The sequence below is a fragment of the Balaenoptera musculus genome, chromosome 15 (genome assembly GCF_009873245.2).
Source record: "Balaenoptera musculus isolate JJ_BM4_2016_0621 chromosome 15, mBalMus1.pri.v3, whole genome shotgun sequence".
In the NCBI taxonomy this organism is placed as follows: Eukaryota; Metazoa; Chordata; class Mammalia; order Artiodactyla; family Balaenopteridae; genus Balaenoptera; species Balaenoptera musculus.
In genome coordinates, this window is record NC_045799.1 from 55230126 (window position 1) to 55254244 (window position 24119).

Below are 24119 nucleotides of genomic sequence, written 5' to 3' on the forward strand. Positions count from 1 at the left end.
GTTCTTTTCATTCTTTTTTCTTTATTCTGCTCTGCAGTAGTTATTTCCACTATTTTATCTTCCAGGTCACTTATCCGTTCTTCTGCCTCAGTTATTCTGCTATTGATCCCGTCTAGAGTATTTTTAATTTCATTTATTGTGTTTTTCATCATTGCTTGGTTCCTCTTTAGTTCTTCTACGTCCTCGTTAAATGTTTCTTGCATTTTGTCTATTCTATTTCCAAGATTTTGGATCATCTTTACTATCATTATTCTGAATTCTTTTTCAGGTAGACTGCCTATTTCCTCTTCATTTGTTAGGTCTGGTGTGTTTTGACCCTGCTCCTTCACCTGCTGTGTGTTTTTTTTGTCTTCTCATATTGCTTATCTTACTGTGTTTGGGGTCTCCTTTTCACAGGCTGCAGGTTCATAGTTCCCGTTGTTTTTGGTATCTGTCCCCAGTGGCTAAGGTTCGTTCAGTGGGTTGTGTAGGCTTCCTGGTGGAGGGGACTAGTGCCTGTGTTCTGGTGGATGAGGTTGGATCTTGTCTTTCTGGTGGGCACGTCCACGTCTGGTGGTGTGTTTTGGGGTGTCTGTGGCCTTATTATGATTTTAGGCAGCCTCTCTGCTAATGGATGGGGCTGTGTTCCTGTCTTGCTAGTTGTTTGGCATAGGGTGTCCAGCACTGTAGCTTGCTGGTCGTTGAGTGAAGCTGGGTCTTGATGTTGAGATGGAGATCTCTGAGAGATTTTCGCCGTTTGGTATTACATGGAGCTGGGAGGTCTCTTGTGGACCAGTGTCCTGAAGTTGGCTCTCCCACCTCAGAGGCACAGCCCTGATGCCTGGCTGGAGCACCAAGAGCCTTTCATCCACACGGCTCAGAATAAAAGGGAGAAAAAAAATAGAAAGAAAGAAAGAGGATAAAATAAAATAAAATAAAGCTATTATAATAAAAAAATAAGAAAAAAATTATTAAGAATAAATTTATTAAGAATTTTTTTTTAATTTTTAAAAATAGATTTATTAATTTTTTATAATAAAAAATAAGAAAAAAATTATTAAGAAAAAATTTATTAAGAAAAAAATTTTAATTTTTTTAAACATCTTTATTGAAGTATAATTGCTTTAAAAAATTTTAATTTTTTAAAATAAAAAATATGAAAAAACTTAAAATTTTTTTTTAATTTCTAAAAATAGAAAATAAGGAAAAAATTATTAAGAAAACATTTATTAGGAAAAAAAATTTTTTTTAAGTAAAAAAAAAATGGACGGACCTAACCCTAGGACTAATGGTGAAAGCAAAGCTATACAGACAAAATCTCACCCAGAAGCATACACATATACACTCACAAAAAAAGGAAAAGGGGAAAAATTAATATATCCTGCTCCCAAAGTCCACCTCCTGAATTTGGGATGATTCGTTGTCTATTCAGGTATTCAGCAGATGCAGGCACATCAAGTTGTTTGTGGAGGTTTAATCCGCTGCTTCTGAGGCTGCTGGGAGAGATTTCCCTTTCTCTTCTTTGTTCGTACAGCTCCCGGGGTTCAGCTTTGGATTTGGACCCGCCTCTGCGTGTAGGTCGCCTGAGGGCGTCTGTTCCCCGCCCAGACAGAACGGGGTTAAAGGAGCAGCTGCTTCAGGGGCTCTGGCTCACTCAGGCTGGGGGGAGGGAGCGGTACGGAGGAGGCGGGGCGAGCCTGCGGCGGCAGAGGCCGGCGTGACGTTGCACCAGCGTGAGGCGCGCCGTGCGTTCTCTCTGGGAAGTTGTCCCCGGGTCACGGGAGCCTGGCCATGGCGGGCTGCACCGACTCCCGGGAGGGGCGGTGTGGAGAGTGACCTGCGCTCGCACACAGGCTTCTTGGTGGCGGCAGCAGCAGCCCTAGCGTCTCCTGCCCGTCTCTGGGGTCCACGCTGACAACCGCGGCTCGCGCCTGTCTCTGGGTTCCGCGCTGTTAGCCGCGGCTCGCGTCCGCCTCTGGGGTCCGCGCTGATAGCCGTGGCTCGCTCCCGCCTCTGGGGTCCGCGCTGAAAGCCGCGGCTCGCGCCCGTCTGTGGAGCTCGTTTAGGCGGCGCTCTGAATCCCCTCTCCTTGCACGCCGCGAAACAAAGAGGCAAGAAAAAGTCTCTTGCCTCTTCGGCAGCTGCAGACTTTTTCCCGGACTCCCTCCTGGCTAGCTGTGGCGCACTAACCCCTTCAGGCTGTGTTCACGCCGCCAACCCCAGTCCTGTCCCTGGGATCCGACCGAAGCCGGAGCCTCAGCTCCCAGCCCCCGCCCGCCCCGGCAGGTGAGCAGACAAGCCTCTCGGGCTGGTGAGTGCTGCTTGGCGCCGAGCCTCTGTGCGGGAATCCCTCCGTTTTTCCCTCTGCGCCCCTGTTGCTGTGGGATCCGCGCTGATAGCTGCGGCTCGCGCGCGGCTCGCGCCCGTCTCTGGAGCTCGTTTAGGCGGCGCTCTGAATCCCCTCTCCTTGCGCGCCACGAAACAAAGAGGCAAGACAAAGTCTCTTGCCTCTTCGGCAGCTGCAGACCTTTTCCCGGACTCCCTCCCGGCTAGCTGTGGCGCACTAACCCCTTCAGGCTGTGTTTACGCCCCAACCCCAGTCCTCTCCCTGCGATCCGACCGAAGCCCGAGCCTCAGCTCCCAGCCCCGCCCGCCCCGGCGGGTGAGCAGACAAGCCTCTCGGGCTGCTGAGTGCTGCTCGGCGCCGAGCCTCTGTGCGGGAATCTCTCCGCTTTGCCCTCCGCACCCCTGTGGCTGCGCTCTCCTCCGTGGCTCCGAAGCTTCCCCCCTCCGCCACCCGCAGTTTCCGCCCGCGAAGGGGCTTCCTAGTGTGTGGAAACCTTTCCTCCTTCACAGCTCCCTCCCACCGGTGCAGGTCCCGTCCCCATTCCTTTGTCTCTGTTATTTCTTTTTCCTTTTGCCCTACCCAAGTACGTGGGGAGTTTCTTGCCTTTTGGGAGGTCTCAGGTCTTCTGCCAGCGTTCAGTGGGTGTTCTGTAGGAGCAGTTCCACGTGTAGATGTATTTCTAATGTATCTGTGGGAAGGAAGGTGATCTCCGCGTCTTACTCTTCCGCCATCTTGCCCCCACTTTATTGTTTTTCACAGTTTATGGAGATATAAACTCTACGTACCATATACACTTCACATACCATAAAGTCACCTATTTGAAGTGTATAACTCACTCCCAAATGTGTGTGTGTGTGTGTGTGTGTGTGTGTGTTTCGTATATATATAGAATTGTACCCATTTCCTTTTTAATATTTTGGAATATTTCCTCCCAGTCCTTTCCTCTTTCTTTTCTTTTATCTTTCTTCTTTTTCTTTAATGATCAATTTCACTGTATTTTTAACACAAAATAAGAATCATAACATTTGTGCACTATTGTAGTTGCTTTTATTAGAGACTAAATAGTGCCTTTTAAGCAGTTCCCATTTCTGTTTTTCAAAACAATGGTTCTAAATGCTGCACATTTTGCCACCTAATCAACGTACTATAATTTACTTTTAATGTTTCTATTATTATACATTGTAATATTTACAGGTTTAAATATGCTGCAGTTAATTGGCACATAAATAAACATTTGTGTTTAACTCTGTTTCTTTTCTTAAGAGCTATTCTTAGAGGTGATATTTCTGGATTAAAGGGCACAGCAAAGCCCTGATTTATAGATTTGGGGCTCTGGCGTATCCTAAATAATGATACCTATTTTTGTTTTAGAGAAAGTAAAAAAGAAACCTTCAGTATAAAATACATAAAATATCCATCAAAAGTCAGTTCCTCAGCCTTCGCCTTTAGTGTAAGTTTCAAAAACTCGCAATATATTGTCAGGTGTTAGGAGTCAGGGGTCACCTCATTGGTGCAAAAAATGCTAGAAATACACAGAGTACGTTGTGAATGCAGACGTAAATTTCATCCTGGCTTAGCTGTTTGAGTTGAAGGTGGAATCAGCTAGTCCCCGTGGAGGTAGAGTGACCACAGGTCCCAGTTTGCCTTTTCACTCCCACTTCGCATCTGCTGTGCCCGGTGTCATCATACCTACCACCACCACCCCCCTACTCCTTTAACTCACATTTTTTTTTTTTTTTTCCTGTTCGGACAATAAATTATATGGTCATTCTAAAGACGCATCCTTGATTTTAAGAAGCACATTTTGATAGGGCAAGGATAATCAATGCATGGCATAAGTATCACTAATCTATTTTTCTTTTTGAGCTTGTGGGAGATACCACAACTGGATCAGAGTTTCTTTCTCTGATATAAGCACTGACCTGAGAATTCTCCCCAACACAGTCCTATGGAGACATACTGCTGTCTGATTACAACTGGACCATACAATGCAACGCATTTGCCAAGGCATGTAGGTGATCCTGTTGGACCCTAGCATTGGCGAAGATGCTGTGTAATGCCCAGTGCTTATTCTCAACCATCTTGAGTGGGCCTTCTGGGAAGAATGCCTGCACTTGTTAGACAGGGCAAGAGGGAAGCCTTCCCCCTGGGCAGCTTTTACCTCCCACACCCTCTACTGCATCCCTCTCCTCACCCACCTTCCAGACTCTGGCTCATCTTAGTTGTGTTTCTAGATCACACAGTTGAAACTCCAAGAGAAGCGGAGGCTATTTGGACCTAAAGAAAACATTAAATACATAATTAGTTAATTCTGGGTCTGCTTTGAGCCAAGTGATTAGAAGTAATTTTCCATTTTCTTTCATGCTGTTTTCATGCAGAACCTTCTGACTTCCCCTGCCTCTTTTTCTTTTCTTTGTAGGTTTCAAGACAACAGATGAATTGTGAAAGAGAGCAGCTAAGGGTAGGTGTGTCTGCTTGTAAAATACTTCCTGGTTCTCGTTTCTGTGTGATAAGCAAAAATTTCCCTGTCTCTCCCCAGACGCAGGTTTCTAAATAGCATAGCGGGCTTCATCTTAAGACTGGTTGAGTTGAAAATATTTATCCCAGCTAATTTAGTATTGATTGAGCTGGTAAATACAGTATATCTTCTTTTGAAGTGCCATTATAGTAGATATGGATTTTTTGATTTAGATTCAGCAATAAATACTTCTCTTCTGGAATTTGTTTGACATCATTGTACTCTTTTTATGTACGACACGAGGTCTAAGTAATAACAAAGGTCAGAAGGATGCCTTGCTGCTTTCTTAATGTGAGTACCAGGCTCTTTGCTGAGTGGCTCAAATGCTCTCTTGCTGTTAACTGAGCTGGGTGATCCACTAGTAAGTCAAGGGCATTTTCTAGGAGAATTTGAGTCCTTCACAGACCTCTTAGTTTTAGTGGCATTTGTGTATCTAGGGGAAGGAGACAGAATTTTAAACCTCACGTGTTATTTACCTTCCTAAAACCAAAACTTTCTCAGTGCTGTAGTACATTAGATGTAAACAGTGTTGCCTAGATGACGAGAGACCCGTTTGCTTATAACTGCAGCTTGGTGCCTTCATTCTGCTGTGAAGGTGTCACGGTTGGTTGAGATCCTTCTTGGCATGGACATGGTATTTTAAGAAATATCCGGATTGCCTCCCCGCCGCCGCCGCCATTTGTATTTTTTTTAAAAAAGCATCATGTTTTGGATGGATAAATGTGAAGTCATAACTGGCCTGCCTTTAATGTCAATGATGGAAATTGGCAATTTTTACCGGACAGGGTGCCTTATAGTCGTGTCTCCACTTTGTTATAAAAAACTAAAGGATTCTGCTACTTTTAAAATCCTAACAGCCAGATTTGGGGTTGAGGGACCCTTGTGCTCAAAGAGATTTGATACATCCGCATAGTTTATTAAACCTTTCTAATATCATTTATGCACTGCCTTGTAACTTTTCAGAGCCTTTACTTCATGCCAGTCTCGAGATGACAGTGATTTGCAGATTATTTCCATTTTCCAATGGCTTTTGGCATCAGGTGTGTTAAATCCTTATGTAAAACAAACAACAAAATCTAGTTGTGCAGAACCGAGAACTAGTGGGTTGAGGCTTCCTTCTTCTTTTATGCATATGCATTGTATGTGGTATCCCGGCACGGCCCTCTCTCATCTCTCCCCACTTCACTCCTAAGTACCTGTGCCTGCATTAGTTGTGACTCCTTCATGAAATAGCCTTCAAGATGTTTTAAGCTTTCCTGAGGTCTCTTATTGCTTTTCCCTGCAGTCTGAATTACTGGTTCATCCTAGTAAATAATGTATTGCAACTTCAGATTTCTCTTCCTGTTTGGATGGGGAAGATGTGGCCAGAACTAGGTCAGAGCTAGATAAAGAGGAATGCGTTCTGTTTGTCTCCAGAAGGTCCTGATACATTCCTCAGAATTAAGATAAAATTGAAATCTCTATGGCAAATGAGACTCGCCTGGCAAATTAAGGACACGGGAGGTAATGAAGTGCTTGTGTGCAGTCTGAGGGGTTTATTATTTCACACTGATGGGGACATTGTCAACAGGGGTGTGGTTTAGGAACGAGAATGGACCCCCCCCCACTCTGTTAAGTAAATTCAAGCTGTGATTTGATACGATGCGTCATATAGTTTAACGTGATTTGATACGATGGGTCATATAGTTTAACGTGGGGCTTCAATAGTCCATATAAGACCATCCCTAATATCATGGGCTGTAGCTTTGTTGTTGCTGTTGTAGCCTGTTTTTACATTTTAAAGTAATTTATGTTTTGAATCGATAGATACATTTCAATCGATGGAATACACATTTATGTGGTTCGAAATTTAAATGATGCCCAAGGGAATGCAGTGAAGATTTCCCTTCCTATTTGAATCTTAGGCATCCAGTTCCCTCCTGGGAGACACCCAACATTATTAGACTCTGGCTCATCTTTGACAGCTATGTCTCATCTATGGATATTTTCACCATCTTCTCCTTTTCTGTTTTCTTTCTCTTTCTTTTTCTCCCCACCCGGTCCCTCCCCTCCTTTTATTCCTGTCTTGTGTTTATTCTCTGCCCTCCTACTCCCTGAAAAGAAAACTTCCTTGATGAAGGTGATGGCTTTTATTTTATTTTTTTAGGGAGACACACTTTTTGGGGGTTCCCAAAGAAATCCGGTTCTCATCTGAAATACCTGGCTATTTCAATGAAATGCACTATTCTTTTTTTTTTCTTAGAAAAAGAGACAGTGGGAGAAAAATAGATAGCTGTTTACTTACCAACATCGTTGAAGAGTGTCCGCCTGCCAGGCACACTTCTTAAAACATGTTTTAAATACAGCAGACTGCGTTTCCAGATTTGCTCTCCAGGATGGTTGGACCACGACCATGTTGCCAAGTTTATATTCCTTCACATTCTGTTATGTTGTCAGATTTCAGGGAGACGAGTGGATGGCTATACAATGGACCCCTTTTTCTTGGCCTCCTGGAAACAGCAGATAAGGCAGAAAGATACAGCTGCTTATGCATGTTTTACGCGTGTGGACACGTGTAGGGATTGGCGCATCCAAAACCCTCTCCTTCTGCTCTGCTTCTTTTTCTCACAAATTCTAAATTAATTTTTCCAAAATGGACACTGTGAGGTACTTATTCTAAAAGATATTACAAAGTCTTAAAAATATTCTCTGCCTAGTTCATTTTAGGAAATGCAGTGTTAAAGAAAGTCAAACTTACTTAATTGCAGTACTTCTCAGAGCCTTTAATACACAAAAATGAAAAACGGAGAGATGGCAGTAATACACAATTTTTTGCAAACTCATCTGATCACAGAACATTTGGGGGTGCAGAACACACCCTGAGAAACACTTTGAAAATTATATCAGTTTTTTTTTTTCAGTTAGAATGTTACTGTCTACAAGTTATAGAAAAGCTAAGCATTATTTAAAAGGTAAAAATATTTGATCACCTCCTAGTTTCAGGGTTGATTCAGTGGATTTGGGGTATCAGGCAGTGGTTTGGAATCTTTGTGCCTCTCTTGGCCTTTCTTTCCTTCTTCCAAGAGGAAGAAGAAGCATCACTTGTTCACAAGACAACAATCTAATCAGGAGGGAAAGGGAAGAGGAGGATTTTCCTCAGAGCTTTTGCGTTTGATTGGAGGAAAATCATTCCCAGAAGCCTTCTCTGCAGACATTCTCTTTCATCTCATTGGCCAATCTCTACACCAGTCACTACCAGAGTGACCTGGGATCTTAGTTATTGGCCACAGCAACCATGATCCATCCCCAGGGACAGGTACATTGTCACCAGAAGAAAATAGGGTTTGCTTAAACAGGAGGAAAAGGAAAATGTCTTTGGTGGAGTTTCCCAATAGAGTTGGCTATGAAAGGAATCCACATGGGTCCTGTGTGTCACTCATGGTGTTGATTTCCTGCCAACTCCTTTAATTGCTCCCTTTCGTCCACATAGAAGACTGCAGGGACCACATATACAGCCTCAGCAAGTGCCTCAACTCTGGCTGGTGGAATCTGAAATAGATGCTTTCTCTGCCAACTTCGTTTCTCAGGGATCACCTCTCCCCATCCTAACCGACTTTTCTATCCAGCTTGGCACGCTCTTTGTATTTTGCCTTATGTTCTTTGGAACCATCCTGGATGCCATTTTTGCTAATTTTCCCTTAGCATCAGGTATCGGCCGCAGACAGAAGACTTCACTCTAGGACCTGGCTCAGCCCCAGAGATACCACCGTCCATGAGCTTTCTGGCCCCTACTCGTCCCAAGAGAAGGGCACCAGCTAGTCACTCCTAATGATGACTCACCCTTCTCAGAAGACTATTGGAATTATTCATGTTGCCAATGAGCAAACGACAGAATGGAAAACCTCTTCATTCCTCCATCCTAATTTTGTCAATCTAGAGTAGGCTAAGCCTTCTTCTAGCTTATATTTCAAAATGTTGCTGGATTCCCTTGGGGAGATGGTCCACAAGAGCTCACCACGAAATCTGTACGTTAGAAGTGCTCCTGACACTATGGGCTGCATCTACCAGCTTGTCCCAGGGTTGCTGCCACTTGCTGCCAACCATGCCAGCTGTGCAGTTAGCATAACCCACCATCAACATTTACCTCTCCGGCACCTGAAACCAACAGATGGACAAATAAACAACTAAGAGAGAAATCACGTGACCTGAGTACTTGTCTGTCTCCCTCATCAGTCTCCCAACTGGAAAGATTGTATGGTCGTAGGGCAAGAGATCAAATGATCACTTTTATTTGCATTCATATAAAATATTTGGTTACAAAGGGATCTTGTGTGCTGTGGCTATCAGATGTTGGATTTGGGCGCTGTTTAACATTTTTTTTTTTTTTAATACATTTATTTATTTATTTATTTATTTTTTTGGCTGTGTTGGGTCTTCGTTTCTGTGCGAGGGCTTTCTCTAGTTGTGGCAAGTGGGGGCCACTCTTCATCGCGGTGCGCGGGCCTCTCACTATCACGGCCTCTCTTCTTGCGGAGCACAGGCTCCAGACGCGCAGCCTCAGCAGCTGTGGCTCACGGGCCCAGTTGCTCCGCGGCACACGAGATCCTCCCAGACCAGGACTCGAACCCGTGTCCCCTGCATTGGCAGGCAGACTCTCAACCACTGCGCCACCAGGGAAGCCCTGTTTAACAAATTTGGTCAGAGCACTACCAAGTAGGCAAAGGCTTGTCTCCCAGGTGTGTCAGAATCTGTCTGTGGACCGAAATCCTTACCAGTAATATGGCAGATGGATACCGTAAGAGGCAGCATAGTGTGAGGAGCGCTTAGGGGTGGTCTAGCAGCTCTGGTTATGGACTTAGGTTTGTGTCTCTCAAGGCTTGGGTTCCCCTATGTGCAGAATGGGGAGACTTTCTCAGAGGATTGTTGATTGGATTAAATGACTTGCATAAAGTACTTCCCAAAAAAAGCCTATGCCTCATCATCAGCAATGTTCTCGGTTGTTGATATGGCACTCTCCCCAGTGGTTCTCATTTCTCTTCCCACTAGGAAGAGCAGGCCAGAAAATACAGACCATCAGGGTCTATCTGTCCCCACCCCTAACCACACACTAAAAAATAATTCAGAGGGCAGTTTCCATAGTTGACGGTGTGATGGTGTCTTCGGAAGAAAACTGCCTCTCACTTGGTTAGCAAATGATAGAGACCGATTTGGGCCAGCCTAAGCAGAAAAGTCACACAGCCAGGTCTCTCAAGGACCAGAGCTTAGAATCTGAAAGCTGTTGGAACTCAGGCAGCTTTTTCCTACCTTTTCTCTTTGTTTATCCCTGTGGGTCCACCCTGTTCTGTTTTGCTTTTTAAAGGCTCTCTTTGCCTTCTTTATGCACATGGCACTTTCCAGCCCCTAAGATTTATGCTGCATTCATTCCCGCAGGAATAGGGACTAAGTGTTAATGAATCCTGATTACAGATTCCCTGGAAAAGGAGGCTGATGGGCCCAGCCTTGGGTCAGTTGCTCACTCTGGTCCGATCAGCTATGTTAAGGGAAGCAGTATAAATAAACCTAGTCACTCAGAGCCAACTATTGGGGGAGGACTGGCTAATCAGAGAAAGAGAGCCATTGCCAGCAAGAAAACATCCCCAAGGATGTCCACTATACTCTCCAAACTTGGAGACCAGAGCTGAGCAAAGGATCCTGGAATATGGGTGTGCTACATCCCACTTGTAGCTCAGCGTTTCCCAAAGTGCAAGACACCTAGCCGGTGTGATACAGCCTCCAGGTGGTGAACATCAAGTCAATAGGAAAGGGTGAATCACTTAGAAAGTTAGTCCCTTTTTAATTCTCTCATGATCTTTTTTATGTCAATGAGAAACTCTCAGTTTAAATGAAAGTATCTTTAACAAGTCTCTACCAATTTCTAAGCTCTCTTTTTAACAGAAATGGAGCGTGCCTCAGGCTTAAAGCCTGCAGCAGCCAAAGCATCTATCTAGACTTTAAAAACACTGTTTGCAAAATATAGTAGTTAAGAAGTAGGGGCCTGGAGCTAGGCCTACTGAGATAAAAATCTAGACTCTGCAATTTAGTACTTGTGCACGTTACTTAAATCTTCTGTGCCTCCAATTCCTCCCTTTTTAATGGAGATATTAACTGCACGCATTTAATAAGTTGTGTGTGTGTGTATGTGTGTGCAAGCAAACAACGATTAAAATAATGAATGCATATGAGGTGCATTAGTGTCTTAGAACAGTGTCTGGTATAGAAAAGGTTCTTAATAATTGTTAGGTATTAATTTTTTTCTATTAACTTAATGACTACTGATACTGGTCTTCCGTTTGCAGTGGCAACACGAAGTTTCCTCGGCAAGTACATCTATTTAGGTTAAAAATGAGTTGCTTTAAAGATAAATATTAACTACATAATGTTACAGATTGCCTGCAGTTATGACAAAAACATGACACTGGAATGCAAATGACTGAAGTTTTAGAAACACTGAAATTATGGTGCCAGCCTTGTGAAAGACGTTGTAGAGCAGATCTGTATTATCAATATTTAATTTGCCAGTTAGAAGCAAGTTTCTCATTTCTGCTAGGTACAAGAGTGGTATGGATTGCAGAATGCAAATTGCTAATGATCCTCTTGGCTTAAACCCATTGCCTTCATCTGGGTATCTGAAAATGAAACTTCCCAACCACCTGGGAAAGTGAGCTATCAGAATCAGAGATACCTTTCCCCTGCCTCTCTTCCCCCCACCCTTATAAAGCCCAGCCCTTCCTCAATGGATCTTAGGACAACAGGGAAGGAAATGTTAGCCCCCTACTCCTTGATATGCCCTCACAAGATTCATGGTCTTTGTATTACAGTTTTAGGTTGGCACATTGTAAGAGTGCCTGCTTCCATTCAGTTATTTATTTGAGAAGTGTTTTTTGATCACAGACCATATGCCCATCACTGTGCCAAGGAGTGGAGACAGAATGGTATACCAAAACCTGCCCTGTTCCCATTCTCCTAAACTTTACAGGCTAGTGGAGAAGATAAGCATTTGTCAAATAACCATGACAAACTGGTACATGGGAAACTGGTAAATTCCTGAAATGAGAGATGCTTTGTAAAGGGACATGGATGGAAAAAACTTACCTAATCGGCCTCCACTTATCAAACCTGCCAGATTAACACACACCATCCATTCCCTTTATAAAACATATTGACAGATGCCTGTGCATCCTGTGAAGTGACTGCTTTGTGCAAACTTACCTTTCTCTTCACTCGTCAAGGTGTCTGCTTGCCAAGAGTCAGTTGTATTTATTCCCAGACCTGCTTCTGCCAGCTGTACTTGTTATTGTAATTACATTATTTAGTGGAATATTATGTAAACTGGTGAAAAATGAGTACAATAAGAAAAAGAGCTGTTTCTCTGAAAACTAAGTTAATGCTTTGGAAACACTCTGTGAAAACAAGGCTCAAAACTTTTTTGGATTAGCTGTGAGTGAGAGGACGGTAACATGTTAATGGAAAAAGAACCCTCAGAAATCCAGAGAGATTCTGCACTCAGAATCTTTCAGATGCATCTTGGAATTCTTCCTCTACATTAAACAAAACCAAAACTGATAGTATAGATCAGAGGTTGGCAAACTTTTTCTGTAAAGGGCCAGATAATGACTATTTTAGGCTCCACAGCCATGTAGTTTCTACTTCAACTGTTCAGCATTGCCTTTGTTGCACTTAAACAGCCATAGACAAAATGAATGTGCAAGGCTGTGTTCTGATAAGACTTTATTTATAAGAACAAGTGGTGGGCCAGGTTTGGCCCCTGGCCCACAGTTGGCTGACTTCTACTGGAGACTGTGAAAAGTGGATGAAGTTTGTGTGGGAAAGATGATGAGGAATTTCGATCAACACTCAAAGAAAAGGCCTTAGACTCACATCAAAGATCAACAAATTAATGCACACTAATATATTTTACATTAAAGAGAAAGATTTAAGAAACCTCCGTATCACTTTAAAAGTGATTCCTTCCTTTCAGAGGCTTCCAATGAACTACCTTGTCCTATTCCCAAGTGAGATGGCTTCTACAGTATAGAGAGCTGATATAAGGCCTTGAAACACAAAATAAAATTATGCTTATTTTTATGTGTCAACCCATCAGTATAGAACAGAAGAACAAATTTATCCTTTTTCTCAGGATCCCCCAGCAAGTAAGTTCTAGAACTCCACGTTGAAGGTGACATTGTCCGCGTATATATCAGGGGGCTTATTCTCTGCAGACTGTTGTTCAGCTGCTCCAGAATATTCTCTTTTCTTCAGAAATATCTAGTAACTTGTCTAGATTGTCTGTCTTCAGAACCAGTTCTCTGGAGGCATGAACATTGTCCTCTGTGTTAATGTCACAAAAACTCTGCTAAAGTCAGGCTTTGGTCATTCGCAAAATTTTGCTGAATACTCAGGAAGTAACAGAAATCCACTGTGCGTGGTACTTAGAGGAATCGCCATCAACACCCCTGCCCAGTTCTTTGCAGGTACCGTGTACATTCGGGCATACACACACAAGACAAAAAACGAAAAAATAAAAAGAGATTGATGCCTGCTTTAATCTTACAAAACTAATGGTCCCATCTTAGTGATTTTCCCCAACCAAAGGGAATTTATCCCAAAGTAGTTAGCTTTCTACTTACAGAATCAACAGAAACTCAGACCACCAGAAAAATCTCTAAGGGCAGCTTCCCTACTAAAATAAGAAACTCATAAATACATTAAAAAATGTTTAAAAGAATGTCTTCACAAGACCTTGCATTGCACATTCTTCCTTACAGATCTCATGGGTTGCCCAACATTCACAAGGCCATTAATGGATGAGCTCGAAGGGAATGGATCATGAAACCAGCCGACTAGTTAACAGATATTAATTCCCCCAACTTCATCGTGCAGCACGGTTACATAAAGAGATGTACAGGTAGCCCTCCCTACATCTTAGATGCTGGATCCTGGAACTCACGTGCATGCTAATCCATCTGTCCTCCTTTGCGTCTCCCCAGGCATTTCAATGCTTCCTCTGGGGAAGACTCCAAAGTTATTGCATTTAGGACACTTGGCCTAATATTTATTCTCCCTTTCCCTTGCTTTATTTTTAGCCCATTTTCCCAAGTCAGCATCCCCCTTTCCAGGGCAAATCCGTCCTATTTCTTGTATTATCATTAAATTAGTATCAAACAGCTTCCAAGCAAAACTGCTAATAATGCTGACATTTCAATTTGTCATCGGCACTCCTCATTTCTATGACTGATGCCTCAGTGAGGACTTATCCTCCTGCTGTGTTCTTCTGAGATCTAAATACCATTCCAGAAGAAAAAAAAAAAAAAAAAAGCCTTGCTAGGGAAGGGGAATGGGGCACGAAGCAGATAAATAAGGCATTGTGTAGTTTCCTCTACTTGGGGGCAGAAAGAGGCAAGTTCCATTCAGACAACAAGATCTCCTACACTCCTTCATGGCCTGAGAGAGCCCCTATTCAGACTGTGCATGTTTGCAGGTACATAGCAGGTGTAGTGGACACATGCTTGTTTATTGTTGGTAGGCAGCAAACATCCCTACTTTCAGGGAGCAGCATTCTGTTGTCCTTTTGAGGTTAGTTATCTTCCCTCATGTGTTCATTCTTGGAGAGGCAATAAACAAGCCAAGGGATGTAGATACGGCCAAGGCCCATCAATGGGATTCTCTCTCCTGAGACTTTGATGTGGTCTTAGTCCATTCAGGCTGTTATAACAAAATACCATAGGTGGGGTGGCTTATCAACAACAGAAATTTATTTCTCATAAATTGTGGAGGCTGGAAGTTCGAGGACAGGGTGCCAGCATATTTGGTGAGGGGTAGACTTCTCGTTATACCCTCACATAGGGGAAGGAGCAAGGGATCTCTCTGGGGTCTCTTTTATGAGGGCACTAATCCCATTCATGGGGGCCCCACCCTCATGACCTAATCACCTTCCAAAGGCCCCACTTCCCAATGCCATCACATTGGGCATTAAGATTCCAGTATATGAATTTTAGGGGAACAGGCTCATTTAAACCATGCCAGATGCTGAATGCAGTGATACACAATAGGGAAAAAATATGATAACAAGCTGGAGTTGATTCATTTCAGTGCTGATATCCTGGGAAGACTGAGTGAGGAGGTAATTCCTAGGGCTAGGCTTCTAGATCCACATTGGTTCCTCTTTTTATATTTAAGTCTGGTTATCCAGCCCTCCCTGGAGCTATCTCATATCTTTATGGTGATCTCTTTTTCTGCTGAAGTTGGTCAGATCTCATTCCTTCTGCCTGTGATCAAAGAATCTTTAGTCATACACGGGGGAAATATGCTAAACTTGGGAGAACTGCAGAGCCAAGAGTTTAGTTAAAGGTTTGTTAAAAGCGAACTCTTGTATCGTTTTTCAAAATGCTTCCCTGATGCCTCTGTGGATCGGCACTTTTGGCATTGGCAGGCCAAGGGTAGGAAAGTACTGGTTTATGTCATACACAGGGCTAGATGTTTTATCTACATTTGTTCATTCTGTTGAGTCACCGTGAGCCTGGGAGGCATGTCAGAGCCCTTTCCTTCTCTGCACAAGTAAGATATTATCTCTTGCAGTCACAAGGAGTTACCCAGACCTCTGCAGATAAAGGAGGGGTGATCTGAGGTCATCACATGTCACTTAGTTAATGCGTCTCAGAGTACACTCCAAAGGCCACCTAGGATATTAATTAAAAGTGCTATTGGGGGGAGGGATAACTTGGGAGATTGGGACTGACATATACACACTACTATATATAAAACAGATAACTAATAAGGACCTATATAGCACAGGGAACTCTACTCAATACTCTGTAATGACCTATATGGTAAAATAATGCAAAAAAAAGAAGAGTGGATATATGTATATGTATAACTGATTCACTTTGCTATACAGCAGAAACTAAGACAACTTTATAAATCAACTATACTCCAATACAAATTTTTTTTAAAGTACCATTTTTCTCAAACTTAGTTGGTAAAACATTTTGATGTCATAGCCTCACCCTAGAGATACGAAATTATCATGTCATTATGGGCTGAATCGTGTCCACTCAAATTCATATGTTGAAGTCCTAACCCCTAGTTCCTCAGAAGGTGACAGTATTTGGAGACAGGGCCTTTAAAGAGGTAATTGAGTTAAAATGATGTCATATGGGTGGGCCCTAATCCAATATGACTTGTGTCCTTATAAGAAGAAGAGATTAGAACACAGACACACGCAGAGGGAAGACCATATGAAGACACAGGGAGAAGATGGCCATCTTCTAGTCAAGAGAATAGGCCTCAGAAGAAACCAACCGGGCCGACACGTTGATCTCAGTCTCTTGGCCCCCAGAACTGTGAAAAAATGAATCTCTAGTGTTTAAGTCACCTAAGCTGTGGCATTGTGTTCTGGGAACCCTGGCAGATTCATACACATGTCCTGTGAGGGTCCAAGACATTACTACTAAACAAACCCCAAATGGTATAGTTGATTCTGATGTGTTTTGGTACCTCTGATCTTTGTGCCCTATTGATATGTGATTTAAAATTAGATATGAAAAAAAGCACTCTCCTGGAGAGCAAAGGTTATTTCCTAGGCTCCTAGGCTCCTTCTGTGTTACCTGAGTGTACAACACCTCAGATAGACACATCACTGCTATTCTTGATGGAAGTCTTGGATTACTGAGTAGATTCTAAAGCAACTGCAGCTTGATCTTTCATTCATATTACATTTCCCAACAGTTGGGCAACTTGCGTTGAGCTGACAGGGTAATTGGGGCCCTTGATTTTGACAGGACAATGTCCTTCTGGCATGTGAGGAGACCAAAGCATTTGCTGCTACAGTTTGCTCCATTGTGATTTCTAATTTACAGGTGAGGTTAAGAATATAGAAAGCTTCCTGGATAGGAAAGCTTGGAGTTGTGATTTCTGAAAGCTTCTCTGCCTAAGATGCAGCGCATGCATACATGGGTATGAACACTCACAGAGTATACTGCTGAGAACAACTTAGAGATTAAATATTTTTGGCAATTTTTACAGTGTTATTCTCGATGGTTGTACACCCTTGATCTTTATTGCATTTATGGTTTGACACATTTAAGCCAAAGGCATGTTTTAGATGTCTGAATTAAACCTAGGATGGTTTTCAAGATAGCTGAGTTAAAGTTTAAGTGGTTTTGATTAACCTGGTTTTGCTTATTTGCTCCTAAATATTCTAAAGCAGAGCCATCTCCCTTTGCATAAAGTGATTTGGGAATACAGCCCTAGGAAGCATAATTTTCTAAATAGCCAAGAGCATCACGCTCAGAATATTTCCCCAAAGTTGCCTCAAACTAAAAATTTGAGACTTAGCCGTTTTCTCCCCTCAGCTACTCAGGTGGTGCAGATTGGGAAATTGGACCCTAACTATACAGACACCAAATTGATTAAGGTCAACAAAAAACAGAGTTGAAAAGACTGTGGTTGGGAGGGTTCATGAACCAGTGAGCAGGACTCAGGTCTGAATTTGGAAAGTCTTTAGGACATGTTGTCACATTTTCCTCTGGCTACATTTGCCATTAAGAGAAATGAACTCCTCATAAGCTGGCTAGCCCTTCATGGGCACATCCTCACCCTGAGCATGAAAAATGTAAGTCCCATGTGGTTTAACACACCATAGGTTCTACACAAGCTCAGCTTCTCTGCTACTATCCTAAAGCTGCCATCCTAAGAACTGTTGGTTCTTTAGCATCATAGAGCAATGGCGTTATTCTAAAAGCTTCTATTGAGCATCTGCTATATACACCACCAGGAAAGTAGCTGTCTTACCTTTAAGGCAAAATAAGTAGGTATCTTGCCTTTAAGGGCTATGCAGTCTTCTAGAAGGTATGAAATGTGGACATAAGTAATGATAAAGCAAGGCAGAAGCAAATGCTATTTGATAGGTATGAAATGAGGTGCAATGAGAGCTCAGAGGAGGACGTTATTCCTCATCCTAGATGCCGAGACTGGGACAGATCTTTTAAAGGATATCCCCCCTCCCCCAGCTTTGAAATCTTGCCTGAGTTCTGGGTTTTAATAACCAAAAGACTACTGTTTATTTCAATTTCAATTTACCTAAACATCTTAAACTCAATATACCCAAATCCACACTCATCATCTCTCTTTTCCACAAATATCCATCGATCTGGTCTTCTTGCTTCTTCTCTCTCCTTGTAAGAGATCCAGATTCATTTGCTGGGGCCAAAAAACCAAGGTGTCACTCTTGACTCCTACATCTTCCTCACCTCTACAACCTCCTTTAGATTTGAGATGCATACTATCTCTCAAATCTGTCAATTCCTCTCCAAATCCATTTTCACAAACATAGTTTGAGGCCACCATGATTTCTCATCTAGATTACCCCCAGAGCTTTCAAAGAAGTTGACCTTCTTTCCAGTTCTTGTTCCCTTTTAGGGTGAATATATATTTTGGGTTTCCTGGAACAGTCCCAGTTACAACTGTTGTTCTGGTGTAATTATGAAAAGTACTTCCATCCTTCCCACTAAAGTCCTGGTTTGGACAACTAATTACGATCACTCAACATTCCATTTACTCTTTTGGGCCAGGGTGACCCTTCAAAAGCTTAATTAATGCTACTCTTACTGTTTGTTTTGTCACCATGCTTATCACCTCCTTTACACTTACCTATAATCTGTAATTGTCTAATGTATTTATCTGTTTACTGATTTGTGGTCTCTCTTTCCTACAGTCCTGCTACCTTTATTTGTAATCCCCTAGAGTTCATCTTGCTTACTGCTCTGTTCTGTAATGCCTATAACATAATAGGAACTAAATAAATGTTTGAAAATACTAGTTGAACATTACTTTTTATTATTAATGTAGTGAAAGGAGTATGAGGACCAGGACCTAATTTCACCCAAATGATAACATGTATCCCAGAGAGCTGCCCTAGGACTAAATATCATAGTGTACCAGGGGATCCTCTGATTTTGGCCATGAAACAATGATTTCTTCTGTAATAACTTTAAAACTGGGCAAAATATATGAAATACAAGTTTTCAGACATTGAGCTCTAGGTAGCATAGCGTTCTGACCCTTAAGAGAATAGATACATGTGAGATGAAACTCATGCTTGACCCAGCCCTTGGCCTGGGGGAAATATCTCAGCCATAGCTTCAGGGAAGTGGAGCCCAAGTAGAGGGCAGAAAGTTCACTGAGCTAAAGAGACAGAGAACAAGAGTTGGGAATGACAAGGTGGCTGAAATTCATGGCGCAGGACACTGGAGAGGGCAGAGCTGTGTAGGAGACAGAAGTCTCACGCCCCACTTCCTTGGCTGAAGGCTAAGCCATGTACGCGTAGGGCCAGGCTCCAAGAGACCTAGCAGAGAGGAGTAACTACGGTAATGAGGCCCGGATGGAGATATTGGGTGCTATGGGCATTCAGCTGAGACTCCAGAAAGATCATCCTTTAGGGGTAAGGAGCGTGTCTTAGAGCAGGGGTCAGCTAACTATGCCTCACAGGCCAAATCTGGCGTGTGGATTGTTTTTGCATAGCCCATGGTCTAAGAATATTTTCTAAATGTTTTTAAAGGGTTAAAAAGCAAGAATAGGTGATTGAGATTGCATGTCATCTGCAAAGCCTAAAATTTTCGTTATCTTGTCTTTTTTGAAAATGTTACCCAATCCCAGCCCTGTAGTAGGAGCCGTGCCTTACGACTATGTACAAATCCAAAGTAGACTTGCCCCAATAAATCATAAAAATGAACTTGAAGGGGTCAAGAGCATATACCAATTATTTAAGTGCTTCCAGAAAAAAAATCTGAACTGTAATTTAAAGGAAAGAAAACATAATTCAGACCCCCTAAAATGTGTCAGTTAAAATGTCCACCATAAAACAAAAACTACACTAGTTACGTGTAGAAGAGAAAAAATTGAACAATCATCTAGGTCAGGGGTTGGCAAACTACAGCCTGTGGGACAGCCACCAGCTTTTTTTTTTTTTTTAAACATCTTTATTGGAGTATAGTTGCTTTTCATTGTTGTATTAGTTTCTGCTGTATAACAAAGTGAATCAGCTATACATATACTTATATCCCCATATCCCCTCCCTCTTAACGTCTCCCTCCCACCATCCCTATCCCACCCCTCTAGGTGGTCACAAAGCACTGAGCTGATCTCCCTGTGCTATGCAGCTGCTTCCCACTAGCTATCTGTTTTACATTTGGTAGTGTATATATGTCCATGCCACTCTCTCACTTCGTCCCAGCTTACCCTTCCCCCTCCCCATGTCCTCAAGTCCATTCTCTATGTCTGCGTCCTTATTCCTGTCTTGCCCCTAGGTTATTCAGAACCTTTTTTTTTAGATTCCATATATATGTGTTAGCGTATGGTATTTGTTTTTCTCTTTCTGACTTACTTCACTCTGTATGACAGATTCTCGGTCCATCCACCTCACTACAATAACTCAATTTCATTTCTTTTTATGGCTGAGTAATATTCCATTGTATATATGTGCCACATCTTCGTTATCCATTCATCTGTCAGTGGACACTTAGGTTGCTTCCATGTCCTGGCTATTGTAAATTGTGCTGCAATGAACATGGTGGTACATGTCTCTGTTTGAATTATGGTTTTCTTAGGGTATATACCCAATAGTGGGATTGCTGGGTCATATGGTAGTTCTATTTTTAGTTTTTTAAGGAACCTCCATACTGTTCTCCATAGTGGCTGTATCAATTTGCATTCCCACCAACAGTGCAAGAGGGTTCCCTTTTCTCCACACCCTCTCCAGCATTTATTGTTTGTAGATTATTTGATGATGGCCATTCTGACAGGTGTGAGGTGATACCTCATTGTAGTTTTGATTTGCATTTCTCTAATGATTAATGATGTTGAGCTTCTTTTCATGTGTTTGTTGGCAATCTGTATATCTTCTTTGGAGAAGTGTTTGTTTAGTTCTTCTGCCCATTTTTGGATTGGGTTGTTTGTTTTCTTGATATTGAGCTGCATGAGCTGCTTGTATATTTTGGAGATTAATCCTTTGTCAGTTGCTTCATTTGCAAATATTTTCTCCCATTCTGAGGGTTGTCTTTTCATCTTGTTTATTATTTCCTTTGCTGTGCAAAAGCTTTTAAGTTTCATTAGGTCCATTTGTTTATTTTTGTTTTTATTTCTATTTTTCTAGGAGGTGGGTCAAAAAGAATCTTGCTGTGATTTATGTCATAGAGTGTTCTGCCTATGTTTTCCTCTAAGAGTTTTATAGTGTCTGGCCTTACATTTAGGTCTTTAACCCATTTTGAGTTTATTTTTGTGTATGGTGTTAGGGAGTGTTCTAATTTCATACTTTTACATGTAGCTGTCCAGTTTTCCCAGCACCACTTACTGAAGAGGCTGTGTTTTCTCCATTGTATATTCTTGCCTCCTTTGTCAAAGATAAGGTGACCATATGTGCATGGGTTTATCTCTGGGCTTTCTATCCTGTTCCATTGATCTATATTTCTGTTTTTGTGCCAGTACCATCCTGTCTTGATTACTGTAGCTTTGTAGTATAGTCTGAAGTCTGGGAGCCTGATTCCTCCAGCTCCGTTTTTCTTTCTCAAGATTGCTTTGGCTATTCGGGGTCTTTTGTGTTTCCATACAAACTGTAAAATTTTTTGTTCTAGTACCATGAAAAATGCCACTGGTAGTTTGATAGGGATTGCATTGAATCTGTAGATTGCTTTGGGTAGTATAGTCATTTGCACAATGTTGATTCTTCCAATCCAAGAACATGGTATATCTCTCCATCTGTTTGTATCGTCTTTGATTTCTTTCATCAGTGTCTTATAGTTTTCTGCATATAGGTCTTTTGTCTCCTTAGGTAGATTTAGTCCTAGGTATTTCATCGTTTTTGTTGCAGTGGTAAATGGGAGTGTTTCCTTAATTTCTCTTTCAGATTTTCCATTATTAGTGTATTAGCCAAAGCAATCAGAAAAGAAAAAGTAATAAAAGGAATCCAAATCGGAAAAGAAGAAGTAAAACTGTCATTTGCAGATGACATGATACTATACATAGAGCATCCTAAAGATGCTACCAGAAAACTACTAGAGCTAATCAATGAATTTGGTAAAGTAGCAGGATACAAAATTAATGCACAGAAATCTCTTGCATTCCTGAACAGCCACCAGCTTTTATAAATAAAGTTTCATTGGGATACAGCCATTTCTGTTTGTTTACATGTTGCCTTTGGCTACTTTTGTGCTGCAATGGTAGAGTCGAGTAGTTTTATCAGAGACCAGAAAGCCCACAGTGCATAAAATATTTATTTCTGACCCCTGATTAGGAGAAAAAATAGTCAATAGAAAGTGACTACAAGGTGAATCAAATGTTTAGATTAGTAGACAAGTTATTCTAAAAATAACTATTATACATATTGAAGGATTTAAAGAAAAAGATGGACACTGAGTTCACTGATGGGAATCTCAGGAGTGGAGTGAAAACTATAAATAGGAACTAAATTGAATTCTAGAACTGAGCTGTATAATATCTGAACTGTAAAGAGCAGATTAGAAAATGCTGAATAAAGAAATCAGTAAACTTTAAGGTAGAATAGGATAATAACATTGAGGAACAGAGAGAAGAAAAAATATTGAAAAAGAATTGAACAAATCCTCAGTGAGCTGTGGGAAATATCAAACATTTAAGTACATATAATTGGAGTTCCAAACAGAGGAGAGAGAGAAAATTGGACAGAAAAATATTTGAAGAATTAATGATCAAAATCTTTCCAACTATGGTGCAAACATCAACCTTTATATCCTGAGAGTATAGGAAAATAATATAAGCCATCTAAATACAAAGAAATAACATATCCAGGACATCATAAAGAAACAGCTCAAAAGCAAATATACACAGAGTGCACCTGCTTTTGGAAAGAAGATTTCTATTTGTCTATTGTGCAATCTGAGTATAGATGACTACGACCCATAAAGCCATCCCCCAGTGAAACATTGTGCAGACTTCTGGGAATGAAAACTGGGGAGAGGTAGAAGATGGACTCATTGATAGCAGCATAAAAGGGAAGTCAAAGAGAGAGAATTTTAGAAGAAGAGAGAAAAGGCCAAGAGATTCATCAAAATGAGGAGGGAGCATATGGCAAACTTTATGGTGGTCAAGATCTAGTGCCAACATTATTGGAAGTGTATGACTAATGGGGCTGAAGCTGGGCGGCTGATCTCACTACAGATAGATAGTCTTGTTCTGGTGTATAAGTGAAGACTGCCGTGATCTTCATATATAGGGAGTAGTTGGGACTGGCTAAAATAGTGGGAACCCTTGTAACATAACCCCTGTCTTGGACACCAGCAGTAAAAGTGCTTCATTGCTTGGTGATGACCAAGGTCTTCAAATGCTCACAGTTATTAGTTTTAGTGAACATTTCAAAAAGTGGAGCACCAAAGGTTGCCAAAGAACTCTAGAAGAGGGTCGTGAAGTGGAAAACTTTTGGCTGTTGTGTTGCTTTGGGACACTTTTCTGGCACACAAAATGATTGAAAAAAAAAATACTTGCCAGTATTTTAAAAATCTGGAGGTTTCACATAAATATCCAGATTTCTGGCTTCTCTTTAAAAGACAAATTAAAAAAAAATTTTTTTTAAGTACATTTTTTTAAAAATTAATTAATTAATTAATTAATTTTTGGCTGTGTTGGGTCTTCGCTTCTGTGTGAGGGCTTTCTCTAGTTGTGGCAAGTGGGGGCCACTCTTCATCGCGGTGCGTGGGTCTCTCACTATCGCGGCCTCTCTTGTTGCGGAGCACAGGCTCCAGACGCGCAGGCTCAGTAGTTGTGGCTCACGGGCCCAGTCGCTCTGCGGCCTGTGGGATCTTCCCAGACCAGGGCTCGAACCCGTGTCCCCTGCATTGGCAGGCGGATTCTCAACCACTGCGCCACCAGGGAAGCCCCGACAAATTTTTAAATAAATAAAAATCCATGAACTTTTGGGCTTACATGGAAACAAGTTTTTGAAGATAAGAACCATTGCTTTATTTAGGTAACATGAATACTACAGTTTGTCATTTGCTATTTATTGTCACACATGTGCTGTTTTCATTATTTGCAGAGTTAAGTAGAAAGGAAAAATTGCCTTTACCCAAATGTTTGTTAAAAATGGAAAAATAAAACAGACCAGGAAGAATCACATGGTCTGTTAAAAATAAATAAGATATGCCAATAAACCGATGTCGTATACCCTCCCAGTTTCACTCAAATGCATCAACTGTGTGACTCCCTGCAAATACTTGAATTTCTTTAAATGTT

The 24119-nt window shown here is 41.7% G+C and overlaps 1 protein-coding gene across 14 annotated transcripts in view; it reads left to right on the plus strand.

Annotated features, from left to right (window-relative positions):
* Positions 1–24119, plus strand: part of RBFOX1 (RNA binding fox-1 homolog 1) — a 1497346-nt gene that overhangs the window by 872507 nt on the left and 600720 nt on the right. For all 14 annotated transcript variants that reach the window (XR_005016506.1, XR_005016507.1, XR_005016505.1 and 11 more), the window contains exon 4: positions 4746–4787. Coding sequence is in view for 11 of the 14 variants with exons in the window: in XM_036826196.1 (XP_036682091.1) it covers positions 4746–4787 (42 nt within the window). In the remaining 3 variants the exon portion in view is untranslated. The remainder of the gene's footprint in view (positions 1–4745; positions 4788–24119) is intronic.